The sequence below is a fragment of the Pseudophryne corroboree genome, chromosome 7 (assembly GCF_028390025.1).
Source record: "Pseudophryne corroboree isolate aPseCor3 chromosome 7, aPseCor3.hap2, whole genome shotgun sequence".
Classification (NCBI taxonomy): Eukaryota; Metazoa; Chordata; class Amphibia; order Anura; family Myobatrachidae; genus Pseudophryne; species Pseudophryne corroboree.
Genome location: NC_086450.1, coordinates 12,883,726 through 12,899,839, shown reverse-complemented (window position 1 = coordinate 12,899,839; position 16,114 = coordinate 12,883,726). Strand labels below are relative to the sequence as shown.

Here is a 16,114-nt window from a genome sequence, read left to right as displayed (position 1 = left end):
TTACTATGTATTGTAACCGTTATGGGAAAGTGCCATGGTAATTCTAAATGGGAAATGAGGCACAGGATCACCGTGGCCAACAAAAATTTTACCCATGAAATGGTGATTTGCTTGTCTTCCTTGATACTGGTATGGAAGGAAATACAGATCAAAGGTTATTCAGAAAGACGAAACGTAAACCACACTTGGAAACAGCAGTAGGCCGCCAAATATTATGATGTTCCATTTTTTCCCCATTGAACCTTTAGTAGACATTCTTGTTTTTGAATAGAAAGTTAGCTATCCGATCAGTGGCGGAACTAGTGAGCGGTGGGCCCAGGTGCGACAAAATGCTTTGGGCCCCCATCCCATCCAAGTCCACCCCCTCACCCCTGGAGAGGATCTGGTGAGGGGGACCTGCTCAGGGCCAGAGAAATGGATACCTAGCAACGGTGCCGTAACTAGACATTTTAGCACTGTGTGCAAGAAAGGCATCGGAGCCCCACCCCTGCATGCAAAACAGGGGCAGTGCGCGCCGTAGGCGCGAGCAAAAATACATAGTGGCGTGGCTTCGTGGGGAAGGGGTGTGGCCACAAAATAATACCAATTCATAAAACGGTGCACAGTAGTCTACATTATTCAAATTACGCCGCACAGTAACACCTCTACACCAGGTAGAGACCCTTTTACACCTTACGGCGGACAGATTCCTCTTTTTACACATTACGGCAGACAGCGTCCCCTTTTTACACATAACGGCAGACAGCGTGCCCTTGTTACACATAACGGCAGACAGCGTGCCCTTGTTACACATTACGGCAGACAGCGTCCCCTTTTTACACATAACGGCAGACAGCGTGCCCTTGTTACACATTACGGCAGACAGCGTCCCCCTTTTTACACATTACGGCAGGCAGATTCCCCCTTTTTACACATTGCAGCAGGCAGATTCCACCTTTTTACGCATTGCGGCAAGCAGATTCCCCATTTTTACACATTGCGGCAGGCAGATTCCCCATTTTTACACATTGCGGCAGGCAGATTCCCCATTTTTACACATTGCGGCAGACAGTCCCAAGAAAGAAAGAAAGAAAGAAAGAAAGAAAGAAAGAAGAATTATACTTACCCTCTCCGCTGGCTCAGGCTCCTCGGTGCAGCTTCTGGTCACTCACGATTCCCGAGCAGGAGAGAAGGAGGAGGAGGGAGGTGGAGGAGGGAGCCGCAGCAACGCTGTGTTATTGGTGGAGGCGCTGCTGCTGCTGCCCCTCTGCTTCACTATAGGCTGTTCTCGGAAGACAGCCTATAGTGAAGCAGAGGGGCAGCAGCGCCTCAACCAGTAACAAAGCGCTGCTGCGGCTCCCTCCTCCACCTCCCTCCTCCTCCTTCCCCCGTACCGCTGCTCCTCTCCTCTCCTCTCTGGGCGGCTGTGCGCTGCGGGCAGCGGTTGCCCGCAGCGCACAGCGGCATGTAATGAGTCAGTTTGACTCATTACATGCTTTGGGCCCCTGGACAGAGGCGGGCCCCAGTGCAACGCACTGGTTGCACTGGCGGTAGTTCCGCCTCTGCGTCCGATCTATGTACTTTCCATGCAAACTATGCTAAAGCTTAATCTAGATTTATCTGTTTGTTGATTTGTGTCACCCTGTGACTGTAAATGTTCCTCTGTTTAGCATTTCAGTTGGTTCCTTCTCTTCTCTCGCATTGAAATTTTAATTGTGCTGAGTTGCCCTTTAAATTTGACGCAGTCTCCTGATGGTTCTTGGATGTTTTTATCTCGGGATACAGGGAAACTACCAGCGTCCCATCTACGCACATTGCGGCGGTAGTCTTGTAGAATGCAACAGATGAATTGGGGCCTTTACGGTAGACGATGCCTCTTAGTGAACGGATTGGGTACGTTCCCGTGACTTAATAGTTCCGCCCGTGTAGCAGCTGATCCGCTGCATGTAGGTGTCTTGTTGAGCTTTAAGTGGACCTGTAGTCACAAAGTAATGACTCCTAATTCATAAGTCCTGTTATCCCTGTAGCATGTTACTGTAATTATCATCAGGAGATATTCTTGGGACGTATTCAAATAGTTGCGGCGTGTTTTGTGTGGTTTCTTCTCCCAGCTAAAGTGCCAGTAGTTCTTCAATTACAGACCCGCAATCAACCCACAGTCGGTCCGAGACATCTGTTGTCGCCTTTTTGTGCGCACAACTCTGGGCACTAATTGAATCTGCCCCTTAGAAACTCTAAGCGCCCAATATATCATAAATATATATTTTTTAAATGTAAGACCTAGATCAAGCATATCGGGTATAAAGCACCTAGAATGAAATGAGCTAACACTGGGTTCCAGGAGAAGATCACAAAAAGATGAATTACAGAACTAATCAGATAAACACCAGGCATGGGTCCACTGCACTCACCATCACCCCTGTATCTGGCGCTCGTGGTAGGTGGTCACATTTGTTTAAATAAGAATCGCAGTAGCTCTGCACTCGCCTTATATATCATACAGTAGACACTCTGGACTGTATTCTTTGTGCTTGATGAACAGGGAATGTTAGTTACAGTTGTGTGTTATAGCTGATATGCTGGGTGGAGGTCCTACATTTAAAAGTTAGTGTGCAGGAGAGCCTCAAACCAGGGCGAATGTCTTATGTTTAAATGGGTTGGTTATGGAATCCCAACAGCCAGAATCCCCAACATCCACACACCCCAGCCCCCTGCATCATAACTCTAACTGTCCCCTTCAGCAGCATAACCCTAAACCACTCCAACCACCGCAGCCTAACCCTAACCCTCCCTCCTGCAGCCTAACCCTAACCCCGCCCCTCCTGCAGCCTAACCCTAACCCTCCCCTCCTGCAGCCTAACCCTAACCCTCCCATCCCGCAGCCTAACCCTAACCCCCTCCCCTCCTGCAGCCTAACCCTAACCCTCCCATCCCGCAGCCTAACCCTAACCCTCCCCTCCTGCAGCCTAACCCTAACCCTCCCATCCCGCAGCCTAACCCTCCCCTCCTGCAGCCTAACCCTCCCCTTCAGCAGCATAACCCTAACCCTCCCATCCCGCAATCTAACCCTTCCATCCCGCAGCCTAACCCTAACCTTCCCCTCCTGCAGCCTAACCATAACCCTCCCATCCCGCAGCCTAACCCTAACCCCCGCCCCTCCTGCAGCCTAACCATAACCCTCCCATCCCGCAGCCTAACCCTAACCCCCGCCCCTCCTGCAGCCAACCATAACCCTCCCATCCCGCAGCCTAACCCTAACCCCCGCCCCTCCTGCAGCCTAACCATAACCCTCCCATCCCGCAGCCTAACCCTAACCCCCGCCCCTCCTGCAGCCTAACCATAACCCTCCCATCCCGCAGCCTACCCCTCCCATCCCACAGCCTAACCCTCCCATCCCTCAACCTAATCCTAACCCTCCCTTCCCGCAACCTAACCATAACCCCCCCCTCCTGCAGCCTAACCACAACCCCCCCTCCTGCAGCCTAACCCTCCCATCCCGTAGCCTATCCCCTAACCCTTCCATCTCTCAACCTAACCCTCCCTTCCCGCAACCTAACCATAACCCCCCCCCCCCCCCCCCCCTGCAGCTTCACCCTCCCATCCAGCAGGCTAACCCTAACCCTGCCCTCTAGCAGCCCATCCATGCTCTCAAGCAGTCTAACTCTCCGATCCCGCAACCTAGCCCTAACTCCCCCTTGTGCATCCTAACCCTCCAATCCTGCAGTATAACCCTAACCCTCGCCTACTGCAGCCCAACCATGCTCTCAAGCAGTCTAACCCTCCTCTCCTGCAGCCTATCCCTCCTCCCCTCCTGCAGCCTAACCCTAACCCTCCCCTCCTGCAGCCTATCCCTCCTCCCCTCCTGCAGCCTAACCCTAACCCTTCCCTCCAGCCTATCCCTCCTCCCCTCCTGCAGCCTAACCCTAACCCTCCCCTCCTGCAGCCTAACCCTAACCCTCCACTCCTGCAGCCTAATCCTAACCCTCCCCTCCTGAAGCCCAACCATGCTCTCAAACAGTCTAACCCTCCTCTCCTGTAGCCTATCCTTCCTCCCCTCCTGCAGCCTATCCTTCCTCCCCTCCTGCAGCCTAACCCTAACCCTCCCCTCCTGCAGCCTAACCCTCCTCCCCCACAGCCTAATCCTAACCCTCCTCCCCTGCAGCCTAATCCTAACCCTCTCCTCCTGCAGCCTAACGCTCCCCTCCTGCAGCCTAACCCTAACCCTCCCCTCCCGCAGCCTAACCCTCCCCTCCTGCAGCCTAACCCTCAACTTCAGCAGCATAACCCTAACCCTCCCATCCCGCAATCTAACCCTTCCATCCCGCAGCCTAACCCTATCCTTCCCCTCCTGCAGCCTAACCATAACCCTCCCATCCCGCAGCCTAACCCTAACCCCCGCCCCTCCTGCAGCCTAACCATAACCCTCCCATCCCGCAGCCTAACCCTAACCCCCGCCCCTCCTGCAGCCAACCATAACCCTCCCATCCCGCAGCCTAACCCTAACCCCCGCCCCTCCTGCAGCCTAACCATAACCCTCCCACCCCGCAGCCTAACCCTAACCCCCGCCCCTCCTGCAGCCTAACCATAACCCTCCCATCCCGCAGCCTACCCCTCCCATCCCACAGCCTAACCCTCCCATCCCTCAACCTAATCCTAACCCTCCCTTCCCGCAACCTAACCATAACCCCCCCTCCTGCAGCCTAACCACAACCCCCCCTCCTGCAGCCTAACCCTCCCATCCCGTAGCCTATCCCCTAACCCTTCCATCTCTCAACCTAACCCTCCCTTCCCGCAACCTAACCATAACCCCCCCCCCCCCTGCAGCTTCACCCTCCCATCCAGCAGGCTAACCCTAACCCTGCCCTCTAGCAGCCCATCCATGCTCTCAAGCAGTCTAACTCTCCGATCCCGCAACCTAGCCCTAACTCCCCCTTGTGCATCCTAACCCTCCAATCCTGCAGTATAACCCTAACCCTCGCCTACTGCAGCCCAACCATGCTCTCAAGCAGTCTAACCCTCCTCTCCTGCAGCCTATCCCTCCTCCCCTCCTGCAGCCTAACCCTAACCCTCCCCTCCTGCAGCCTATCCCTCCTCCCCTCCTGCAGCCTAACCCTAACCCTTCCCTCCAGCCTATCCCTCCTCCCCTCCTGCAGCCTAACCCTAACCCTCCCCTCCTGCAGCCTAGCCCTAACCCACCACTCCTGCAGCCTAATCCTAACCCTCCCCTCCTGAAGCCCAACCATGCTCTCAAACAGTCTAACCCTCCTCTCCTGTAGCCTATCCTTCCTCCCCTCCTGCAGCCTATCCTTCCTCCCCTCCTGCAGCCTAACCCTAACCCTCCCCTCCTGCAGCCTAACCCTCCTCCCCCACAGCCTAATCCTAACCCTCCTCCCCTGCAGCCTAATCCTAACCCTCTCCTCCTGCAGCCTAACCCTCCCCTCCTGCAGCCTAACCCTAACCCTCCCCTCCCGCAGCCTAACCCTCCCCTCCCGCAGCCTAACCCCACCCCTCCCCTTCCCTGCAGCCTAACCCTAACCTCCCGCAGCCTAACCCTCCTCCCCTGCAGCCTAACCCCACCCCTCCCTTCCTGCAGCCTAACCCTCCCCTTCCGCAGCCTAACCATAACCCTCGTACTTACCGCTACAAGTTGTCGACATTTTCACCCATCGGATCCCGCTGCCGATATTCTGCCAACCGGGATTGTGACCGTCAGGATTCTGACTGAATCCCGCTTAAAAATAAGACATTCTCCCTGAATTGAGGCTCAGTCACTGGTACAGCCACATTGAATTACGCATATTTGGTAACAGCTGACTATACTGGGTCATACTGGACACTTATAAAATAAAGGCAACCGATCTTGTTCCAAGCTGTTTGATAGGACTTCCTTGATAATTAGAATTTACCCCAATCCGTGATCACTATGGTAAGCCCTGTCACTGAATTATCTAAACTTTCATTTAATACTAGTCAAGTTATCTTGTGCTTTTTTTTTTATTATAAAACCCTTATCATACAATGGTGTTATATTCTGTTGTATATAAGCTGTTTTGGTTTGGTATAGTGTATAGTGTGCTCTGTATCTGTGTAGTTTTGCAGTTATTGCGGAGATACTAAGTTACTTGTTACATGTAGCATTACCACTGTTGTGTAATGCATTTTTGTGTAGTTTGACTTTTGTAGTCTGTTTAGATGTAGTGATAAGTTTTTGTCATTGTGTGATGGTTACAGTCTTTAGTTTGGGGAATTGAACAGTGCTTACGCCCCGTATTATCGCCAATGGAATACGGCCATCTTAGTAAAAAAAAAATCTTGAGCCATAGAAGAACACATTTTGTCTTCTCACCTAGAATCTGAAGACCTCTAGCTCTCCACCAATGGAACGTAGCAAAAAATATTCCGGTAGTGACCATGTGTTTCTTAGTATGTTCCTCAGCTCTGCATTATGGATTGAGTAATCATTTATTATTGTGCTTTCCAAATATTAAACTGTTTTTGTTAGCCGATGGTATAATGGCTTGTGCCAAACGTTCCTTCAGCAGGTAAGTTCTGCAAGACATGTGTTGCTAGTGGACATGAAAGCCTTTCCTCATTATTGCCCTCTCCCAGTGTCTGCATGTTGTGCTTCTTTATGAGACCAATAAAGGTTTATGTTTGTTACACGATGACTTCTGTTACCAGTTAACTGAAATTGCTGAGAGGTAATAAAAGCGGAACACTGTGCACATTTAGTTACTGGCGGATTGTAGTATTCAAATATGTTTCGTATTACAGTCTTTCCAAAAGGAAGTTACTGTATCTGCTCGGGAGGCAGATTTACTCCAAGTCGCTCATCAGCTGCTGACGAGTTTGCAGGAGAAACTTTCTAACCAAGGTTTAAACACTTTGCGGACTTATTCTCTTTACAAGCCACTATTTCCCGTCCTCACAAAGGGCCTAATTCAGAGTTGATCGCAGCAGCAAATTTGTTAGCAGTTGGGCAAAACCATGGGGGTCATTCCGAGTTGATCGCTCGCTAGCAACTTTTTGCAGCGCTGCGATCAGATAGTCGCCGCCTATGGGGGAGTGTATTTTCACTTTGCAAGTGTGCGAATGCTTTTGCAGCCAACAGCACAATTTTTTTTTGTTGCAGTTTCTGAGTAGCTCTTCACATAATTAGCCGCTGCGATCACTTCAGTCTTTTTGGTCCCAGAATTGACACCAGACACCCGCCCTTCAAACGCTTGGACACGATGCGTTTTTCCAAACACTCCCAGAAAACGGTCAGTTGCCACCCACAAACGCCCTCTTTCTGTCAATCACCTTGCGATCGGCTGTGCGAATGGATTCTTCGTTAAATCCATCGCCCCCAGCACCGATCCTCTTTGTACCCTTACGGCGTGCCTGCGCATTGCGGCGCATGTGCAGTTTTGCAGAGATTTAACCTGATCGCAGCGCTGCAAAAAGTTGCTAGCGAGCAATCAACTCGGAATGACCCCCCCATGTGCAGTGCAGGTGGGGCAGATGTAACATGTGCAGAGAGAGTTAGATTTGGGTAACATGTGCAGAGAGAGCCAGTATTTACTCTGCACATAAACAATATAACCCACCCAAATCTAACTGCACATGTTATATCTGCCCCACCTGCAGTGCACGTGGTTTTGCCCAACTGCTAACAAATTTGCTGCTGCGATCAACTCAGAATTACCCCCAAAGTGTATTTTCTGCCACAATTAGAAGTGTCCTCTTACTAAGACGCTATATGCCCTTATGCTGAATGTCACATTGCGCACTGCCACAGTTTGATAAACTAAATTAAATATTTACTATGCGACCTTCCATCATGCAAAGGGATTGTCATCACAAAAGCAAGTTACCTACCCTCCTTGGCCTACTTTCCTTTATGTGACACACAGAACATTGGGGGTCATTCCGAGTTGTTCGCTCATTATTTTTTTCTCGCAACGGAGCGATTAGTCGCTAATGCGCATGCGCAATGTCTGCAGTGCGACTGCGCCAAGTAAATTTGCTATGCTGTTAGGTTTTTTACTCACGGCATTACAAGCTTTTTTCTTCGTTCTGGTGATCGTAATTTGATTGACAGGAAGTGGGTGTTTCTGGGCGGAAACAGGCCGTTTTATGGGCGTGTGGGAAAAAACGCTACCGTTTCTGGGAAAAACGCGGTAGTGGCTGGAGAAACGGGGGAGTGTCTGGGCGAACGCTGGGTGTGTTTGTGACGTCAAACCAGGAACGACGAGCACTGAACTGATCGCAGATGCCGAGTAAGTCTGGAGCTACTCAGAAACTGCTAAGAAGTGTCTATACGCAATTCTGCTAATCTTTCATTCGCAATTTTGATAAGCTAAGATTCACTCCCAGTAGGCGGCGGCTTAGCGTGTGCAAAGCTGCTAAAAGCAGCTTGCGAGCGAACAACTCGGAATGAGGGCCATTGCACCATTTCAACAATGGCTAGGGTTGGGGGAAGCATTATGGGGCGGAGATGGTCAATATGACATTTGGGGTAGAGGACGTCTCCAAATCATCCACCAGAATAACTGTGTCTGCGTAGTAAATCTGCCTCTCCAGCTAGATATGTGCCCACGGAGGGCACCAGTGCCTGGGATTCTCCCCAACCTGTGCCATTCTGCTGCAACAGAGGGAGTGTGGCAAAGATCTGCGGGAACAGAGTGTCAGGTCCACAAGGGATTACTCAGTAACTTGGCTACGGAAATGCTCAGACGCTGCTAGGGGTTAATTATTACAAGGGCATCCAATTTTCTTCAAGTGTCCTCTGTGCGGTTAGGAGAAAATTGCACAATTGGATGTGTCCTGTGCCTCCGCGTTGCGTAAAAGCCATGTTCGCTGTCGCTGCATTGTTTGATGGTTTGTAAACGCTAAATGGATTGCTTTGATGTGTTGAATATTCCAATGAGACTGTAGTGTTTTTCCGTGTTTAAATTGCCACTTTGAGTGTATGACCCCTTCCTCAACTTTCTAAAAGTGTAAATGAAAGTTAACCGAGCTAATAAAACGTCACAGATATTTAAGTGTTAGAACTTGAAGATTCTTAATTATTATGTGAGCGGTGTAATTGCCTGACACAGAACGCCAGCAATTTAGTACTTCTGGTTAATTACTTTAGCAGCAATGTGTTGGCCATCTCTCTCACAGTCATCAAGCGAACAGAATCTGCAACGTCCCGTCAGTCGCATTTAAGCGCAGCATTTTGGAGTGTTAGCTCTTCCTACTGACGAAGAGTTGCTTACGCTAAAAGCAGTGAAGGAAATACGGATAACGTTACAAAATTGCATTTTCCTTTAAGATCCTTCTTCCTAAAAATGAGCAAGTGTTCTTAGTGTTCTTGCCCAAAGAGTGCCCCCCCCCCCCCCATACATTTTCCTGCATTCATGTGACATTATAATGCTTAGTGGAATGAGGCCCCTACAAATGTATTATGTTACATTCACTAGACAGGGAGTGATGCAGCGGTCAATGTCTATATGTACAGATGGAGCCTCGCGCATCTAGCCTTCTCTGCTGCACCTAGGTGCACCAAGGCTTATTAGCATAAGCCTTTCATCTATTGTTCTGAGCTGCAATACAATACAGAGAGAACAATACAGCAGGGGATTAAGTCATTGCAGCAGGGCATTAAGTCCGACAGCACTGACTCACTTAATCCTATTAAAGGGATAGATGACCATGGCTCCATCTGTATATCCTGCGTCAGGCTGCGAGATTATCTGTCTGCGTTTCCGTTGTGTGGTTGGTTCTTATGTTTTTCTTCCCATAATTATTTACCGCAGGTCCTAGTGCCACCAACCTTATAATAGGCTCCATTGCTGGTGCCATCCTGGTAGCAGCTATTGTCCTTGGGGGGACTGGATGGGGATTTAAGTAAGGAACAACGCATGTCTTCTCTTCAGTGGCTATGCCATTAATCTTTTATTTTATTTTATTTTTGCTTCCTGTATATCACAACTTTTTGAGTTTCTGCTACACGGTGTTGGTCAGACGCATGCTAGCGACCAAAAAAAAAAATTCTATTAAAAGTAATGGATATTTAAGAAACAGATGACACTTGGGTGATAAGATAGAGCTGAGATTAGCAGAATAAAATGCATTTAAATCCTGGTTTTGAATAACTTGTTGTTGTTTTTTTGCTGCCTCATTAAAACGGCGCCGCTCAGTGGCCATAATAACATTCAATAAGCCAAATAATAATTTGAGCACAGAGGCCTCGTTCAGGACAGCACAAGAGACACATACTGATTCCGAAATCTCAGCACAAAGTTTTTAATGCAAATGAATAAGAATATAAGGAATACGAAGTAAATGTCATTTATTCTGATGACAGCGCAAGTTAAGCCTGTATCAGTCCCCTTCTCAGCAACAGGCTCCCCCGTGACGTAGAGGATACGTGGCGTGTACATATAAAAGAATGTGCAGCAACTCTGACGATGGTTTAAACGCTCACAACTGATATAGTAGATAAGCAGAGAAAGATAATAATCTGCATTGTAGGTGCTAAGTCATCCTGTATACAACGTGTACTTACAGCAAAGCATTCTGTCAACTAAGGGTGTGCTTTCAAATATATTCATTTTCAATAAATAGCATATAATAATCGAAGTGAGATTGACTAGACATTCCTGTTATCATGCCATATTCCTGTTATCATGCCATATATATTCCATATATATATATATATATATATATATATAGTGTAGTGCTTGTTGGCTTGGCACTCCAAGCTGAATGATCATCCGCCACGGGTGCCCTCTGTGTGTAGCAGTACAGATGAAAAAAATAGTGGCACTCCAGTGGACTTTTCAATCAGTAAAGTATATTGGTAAATAAAAATGAATACCAACGTTTCGAGGCTATTCTGCACCTTGACAAAGAGGCTGTAATAGCCTCGAAACGTTGGTATTCGTTTTTATTTACCAATATACTTTACTGATTGAAAAGTTCACTGGAGTGCCACTATTTTTTTCGTCTGTCTGTATATATCTCCTATATATCAGCCCAAGTCTGTGACTCTGTGCCTGGCCGTAACGCTGGGCGGAGTCACCTGCTCCTGACCAGTGCCCAGGTGGACAGGCACACAATCCAGCATCATAGGCAACCATCACTGGCCGGACGCCCCACCGTGCACGGTACCACACACCCCTCCCACACCGAACTCTCCTTGCCTAACAGCCTGACAACTTGCTCCCACTGACACCCGCACCACCACAGCCTGCTACCGCAACACCCCGTCCACACCTCCCACCTACAGCCGCACACATCATACCCTGGACGGGAGCCGCCCGCACCCCCCACCGCCACACGCTGCCTCCTCGACCCCCCCCTCCACACCTCCCACCTCCTGCCACATAGAACACCCGCTGGCCGGGAGCCGCCCACACCCCACGCCTCCGCTACCCCCTCCACAGCTTCCTCCTCCTGCCGCATCCTGCACAGAAGACCCGCCCGCACCCCACACGCTGCCTCCGCTACCCCCTCCACAGCTTCCCCCTCCTGCCGCATCCCGCACAGAAGAACCGCGGCCCAGGAGCCGCCCGCACCCCACACGCTGCCTCCGTTATTCCCTCCACAGCTTCCCCCTCCTGCCGCATCCCGCACAGAAGACCCGCCCGCACCCCACATGCTGCCTCTGCTACCCCCCTCCACAGCTTCCCCCTCTGGCCGCATCCCGCACAGAAGACCCGCCCGCACCCCACACGCTGCCTCCGCTACCCCCCTCCACAGATTTCCCCTCCTGCCGCATACCGTACAGAAGACCCGCCCGCACTCCACACGCTGCCTCCGCTACCCCCCTCCACATCTCCCACCTCCGGCCGCATCCCGCACAGAAGACACACTCGCACCCCACACGCTGCCTCCACTAACCCCCTCCACATCTCCCACCTCCGGCCGCATCCCGCACAGAAGACCCACTCGCACCCCACACGCTGCCTCCGCTACCCCCCTCCACATCTCCGGCCGCATCCCGCACAGAAGACCCGCTCGCACCCCACACGCTGCCTCCGCTACCCCCCTCCACATCTCCCACCTCCGGGCGCATCCCGCACAGAAGACCCGCTCGCACCCCACACGCTGCCTCCACTAACCCCCTCCACATCTCCCACCTCCGGCCGCATCCCGCACAGAAGACCCACTCGCACCCCGCGCGCTGCCTCCGCTACCCCCCTCCACATCTCCGGCCGCATCCCGCACAGAAGACCCGCTCGCACCCCACACGCTGCCTCCGCTACCCCCCTCCACATCTCCCACCTCCGGGCGCATCCCGCACAGAAGACCCGCTCGCACCCCACACGCTGCCTCCGCTACCCCCTCCACAGCTTCCCCCTCCGGCCGCATCCTGCACAGAAGACCCGCCCGCACCCCACACGCTGCCTCCGCTACCCACTCCACATCTCCCACCTCCGGTCGCATCCCGCACAGAAGACCCGCTACCCGGAAGACCCGCTCGCACGCCACACGCTGCCACCGCTACCCCCTCCACAGCTTCCCCCTCTGGCCGCATCCCGCACAGAAGACCCGCCCGCACTCCACACACTGCCTCCGCTACCCCCTCCACATCTCCCACCTCCGGCCGCATCCCGCACAGAAGACCCGCTACCCGGGAGCCGCCCGCACCCCACACGCTGCCACCGCTACCCCCTCCTGCCGCATTCCGCACAGAAGACCCGCTACCCGGGAGCCGCCCGCACCCCACACGCTGCCACCGCTACCCCCCTCCACAGCTCCCACCTCCGGCCGCATTCCGCACAGAAGAACCGCGGCCCGGGAGCCTGCCGCACCGCCACACGCTGCCTCCGCTACTCCCCTCTACAGCTCCCACCTCCGGCCGCACATAAAACCCGTGGCCCGGGAGCCTGCCGTACCCCACATGCTGCCTCCGCTACCCCCCTCCACAGCTCCCACCTCAAGCAGCTCACATCAAGCGCAGAACGGGAGACGCAAGACAACCGCACCCCACACCACCACAGCCTGCCGCTGCAACCCCCACCTCCACCACCTTTCACCCCCCAGCTCCACACAACACCCACTGTACAGCACCCACCCGCACCCCACACCACCACAGCCTGCCTCCGCAACCCCCCTCCACCTTCCACCCCCCAGCCCCACACAACACCCACTGTACAGTACCCACCCGCACCCCACACCACCACAGCCTGCCTCCGCAACCCCCCCTCCACCTTCCACCCCCCAGCCCCACACAACACCCACTGTACAGCACCCACCCGCACCCCACACCACCACAGCCTGCCTCCGCAACCCCCCCTCCACCTTCCACCCCCCAGCCCCACACAACACCCACTGTACAGCACCCACCCGCACCCCACACCACCACAGCCTGCCTCCGCAACCCCCCCTCCACCTTCCAGCCCCACACAACACCCACTGTACAGCACCCACCCACACCCCACACCACCACAGCCTGCATACACAACCCCCCTCCCCAGCTCCCACATGTACACGCTGGCCAGGAGCCACAGCCACACGCTGCTCTACACTGGAGCAACACATTACTGGACATGCCACCCACCATAGCCACCTGCCTATTTACCAGCCTCCGCTGTCTCACCATGCCGCACACCATACCCACCTGCCTATTTACCAGCCTCCGCCATCTCAGCATGCCCCCCAACATACCCACCTGCCTATTTACCAGCCTCCCCTGTCTCACCATGCCGCACAACATACCCACCTGCCTTAATTAAAATATATTTTTCACTGCGCTTGTGTGATTTTTAGCAGCTTCTGTAAAGATAAACAATACTGACTCTAAAATATAGAAGCGCTTGTAATTTGTTAAAAAAATGCTCATACCTAAAGCCAATGAAGAAAATAATCCCTCCAGCAGACCCTTCAACCACGATACAGGATCACAGCCAAAAGGCCGAGAAGCGACTACACTTGATCTTAACCAAAATGCCTAAAACTTAGCTATCATATAAGTTTTAGCCATTTTGGTTAAGATCAAGTGTAGTCGCTTCTCGGCCTTTTGGCTGTGATCCTATATCGTGGTTGAAGGGTCTGCTGGAGGGATTGTTTTCTTCATTGGCTTTAGGTATGAGCATTTTTTAAACAAATTACAAGTGCTTCTATATTTTAGAGTCAATACCCACCTGCCTATTTACCAGCCTCCACTGTCTCACCATGCCGCACACCATACCCACCTGCCTATTTACCAGCCTCCACTGTCTCACCATGCCGCACACCATACCCACCTGCCTATTTACCAGCCTCCACTGTCTCACCATGCTGCACACCATACCCACCTGGCCATTTACCTGCCTCCCCTGTCTCACCATGCCGCACACCATGCCCACCTGCCTATTTACCAGCCTCCACTGTCTCACCATGCCGCACACCATACCCACCTGCCTATTTACCAGCCTCCCGTCTCACCATGCCGCACACCATACCCACCTGCCTATTTACCAGCCTCCCCTGTCTCACCATGCCGCACAACATACCCACCTGCCTATTTACCAGCCTCCACTGTCTCACCATGCCGCACACCATACCCACCTGCCTATTTACCAGCCTCCACTGTCTCACCATGCTGCACACTATACCCACCTGCCTATTTACCAGCCTCCACTGTCTCAACATGCCCCCCAACATGCCCACCTGCCTATTTACCAGCCCCCACTGTCTCAACATGCCGGACACCATACCCACCTGGTAATTTACCAGCCTCCCCTGTCTCACCATGCCGGACACCATACCCACCTGCCTATTTACCAGCCTCCCCTGTCTCACCATGCCGCACACCATACCCACCTGCCTATTTACCAGCCTCCACTGTCTCACCATTCCGCACACCATACCCACCTGCCTATTTACCAGCCTCCACTGTCTCAACATGCCCGCCAACATACCCACCTGCCAATTTAAAAACCTCCGCTGTCTCAACATGCTGGACACCATACCCACCTGGTCATTTACCAGCCTCCCCTGTCTCAACATGCCGCACACCATACCCACCTGCCTATTCCTGCACCCATCACACTCTGACCATCTCTACCAGCCTCCTCTGTCTGCTGCCCCCAAACACCTGTAATGCATGTGGCTTTCCCTACCCCCACCCCCCTTCCTCCCCCCCAACAACGGATCAAAAACATCACACCATATGTACACCCACCTCACGTCAACACTCACTATCATCAAACACACACTCCTACCACCTCAACCTTACACACACGCACACTCACTCACCCTCCACACTCTTCCCCCTTCTCACCCCCCCATCCTCGCACAAAACACCTTACCCATCTTGACTACCACACCACCCACTAACCAGCACTCCTGCACCCATCACCCTCACACCATCTCTAGCCGCCTCCAATGTCTGCTGCCCCCAAATCCCTCATGCATGTCCCTTAACCTACACCCCCCCACTACGGACCACACACATCACACTCTTCACCCACTCACAACACCCCACACTCCATTCACCATCACATTCCCTTTTGCCATGCAAAATTTCACCAACACCAAAAGCCACATTCCACCACAATACATTATACAACTACTATTCTACACCATCACCTTTATGTAGGAGTTACAGGGGCGAAGCCCCTTATGACGGTGTGAAGAGCGCCCGTAGGGCGCGATGAATCACCTAGTATATATATAATTCTGCAGGTTAGCTAAACATAAGGATTCAGACGGCTTGGAGTGTCGCCATTGGTAAGAAGAGGCTGCACATCTAAATGTAGAGCTTTCTTCAGTTGTTAGTGTGACACCAGTCTGAGTTTCTGTGGGTCTGTACATAAAAGGTTTTCTTTACCTTATAATATATATATTTACATCCTCATGCACTGGTGTGGCACCTGCCCGTCACCCTGCAGTGCGCTTTCCAGTTGTATGTGAATACAATCAGTTACCGCACGCTGTTCAGAGGATATAGTGACCCCAGGTGGTAAACGGCTTATGATGTAAAGAGAATCTTGTCCCTCATTATTTGTACCTGATTCCTAGTCTCCCTATGCTGCAACTGCTTTAGGGTCTTCTGCCTTAGTCACAACTATGTGTTAATGCTAGTATCAGCCCTTCCCCGGTGAACAGCCGTGCAGATGAGTGTGCGAGGACTGAGATGGCCACTTTGTGCGTCTTTTAGACACTGTAGATAAAA

The 16,114-nt window shown here is 52.1% G+C and overlaps 1 protein-coding gene across 5 annotated transcripts in view; it reads left to right on the top strand.

The window, feature by feature from the left end:
• ADAM23 (ADAM metallopeptidase domain 23) overlaps nucleotides 1-16,114 on the top strand; it is a 282,388-nt gene that overhangs the window by 247,562 nt on the left and 18,712 nt on the right. Inside the window, exon 25 of one of the 5 annotated variants that reach the window (XM_063932699.1) lies at nucleotides 9,765-9,855. The exons of 3 other annotated variants lie outside the window; for them this stretch is intronic. In XM_063932699.1, coding sequence (XP_063788769.1) covers nucleotides 9,765-9,855 — 91 coding nt within the window. Of the gene's footprint in view, nucleotides 1-9,764; nucleotides 9,856-16,114 lie in introns of those variants that run through there. One more of the 5 variants, XM_063932701.1, reaches the window with a different exon arrangement.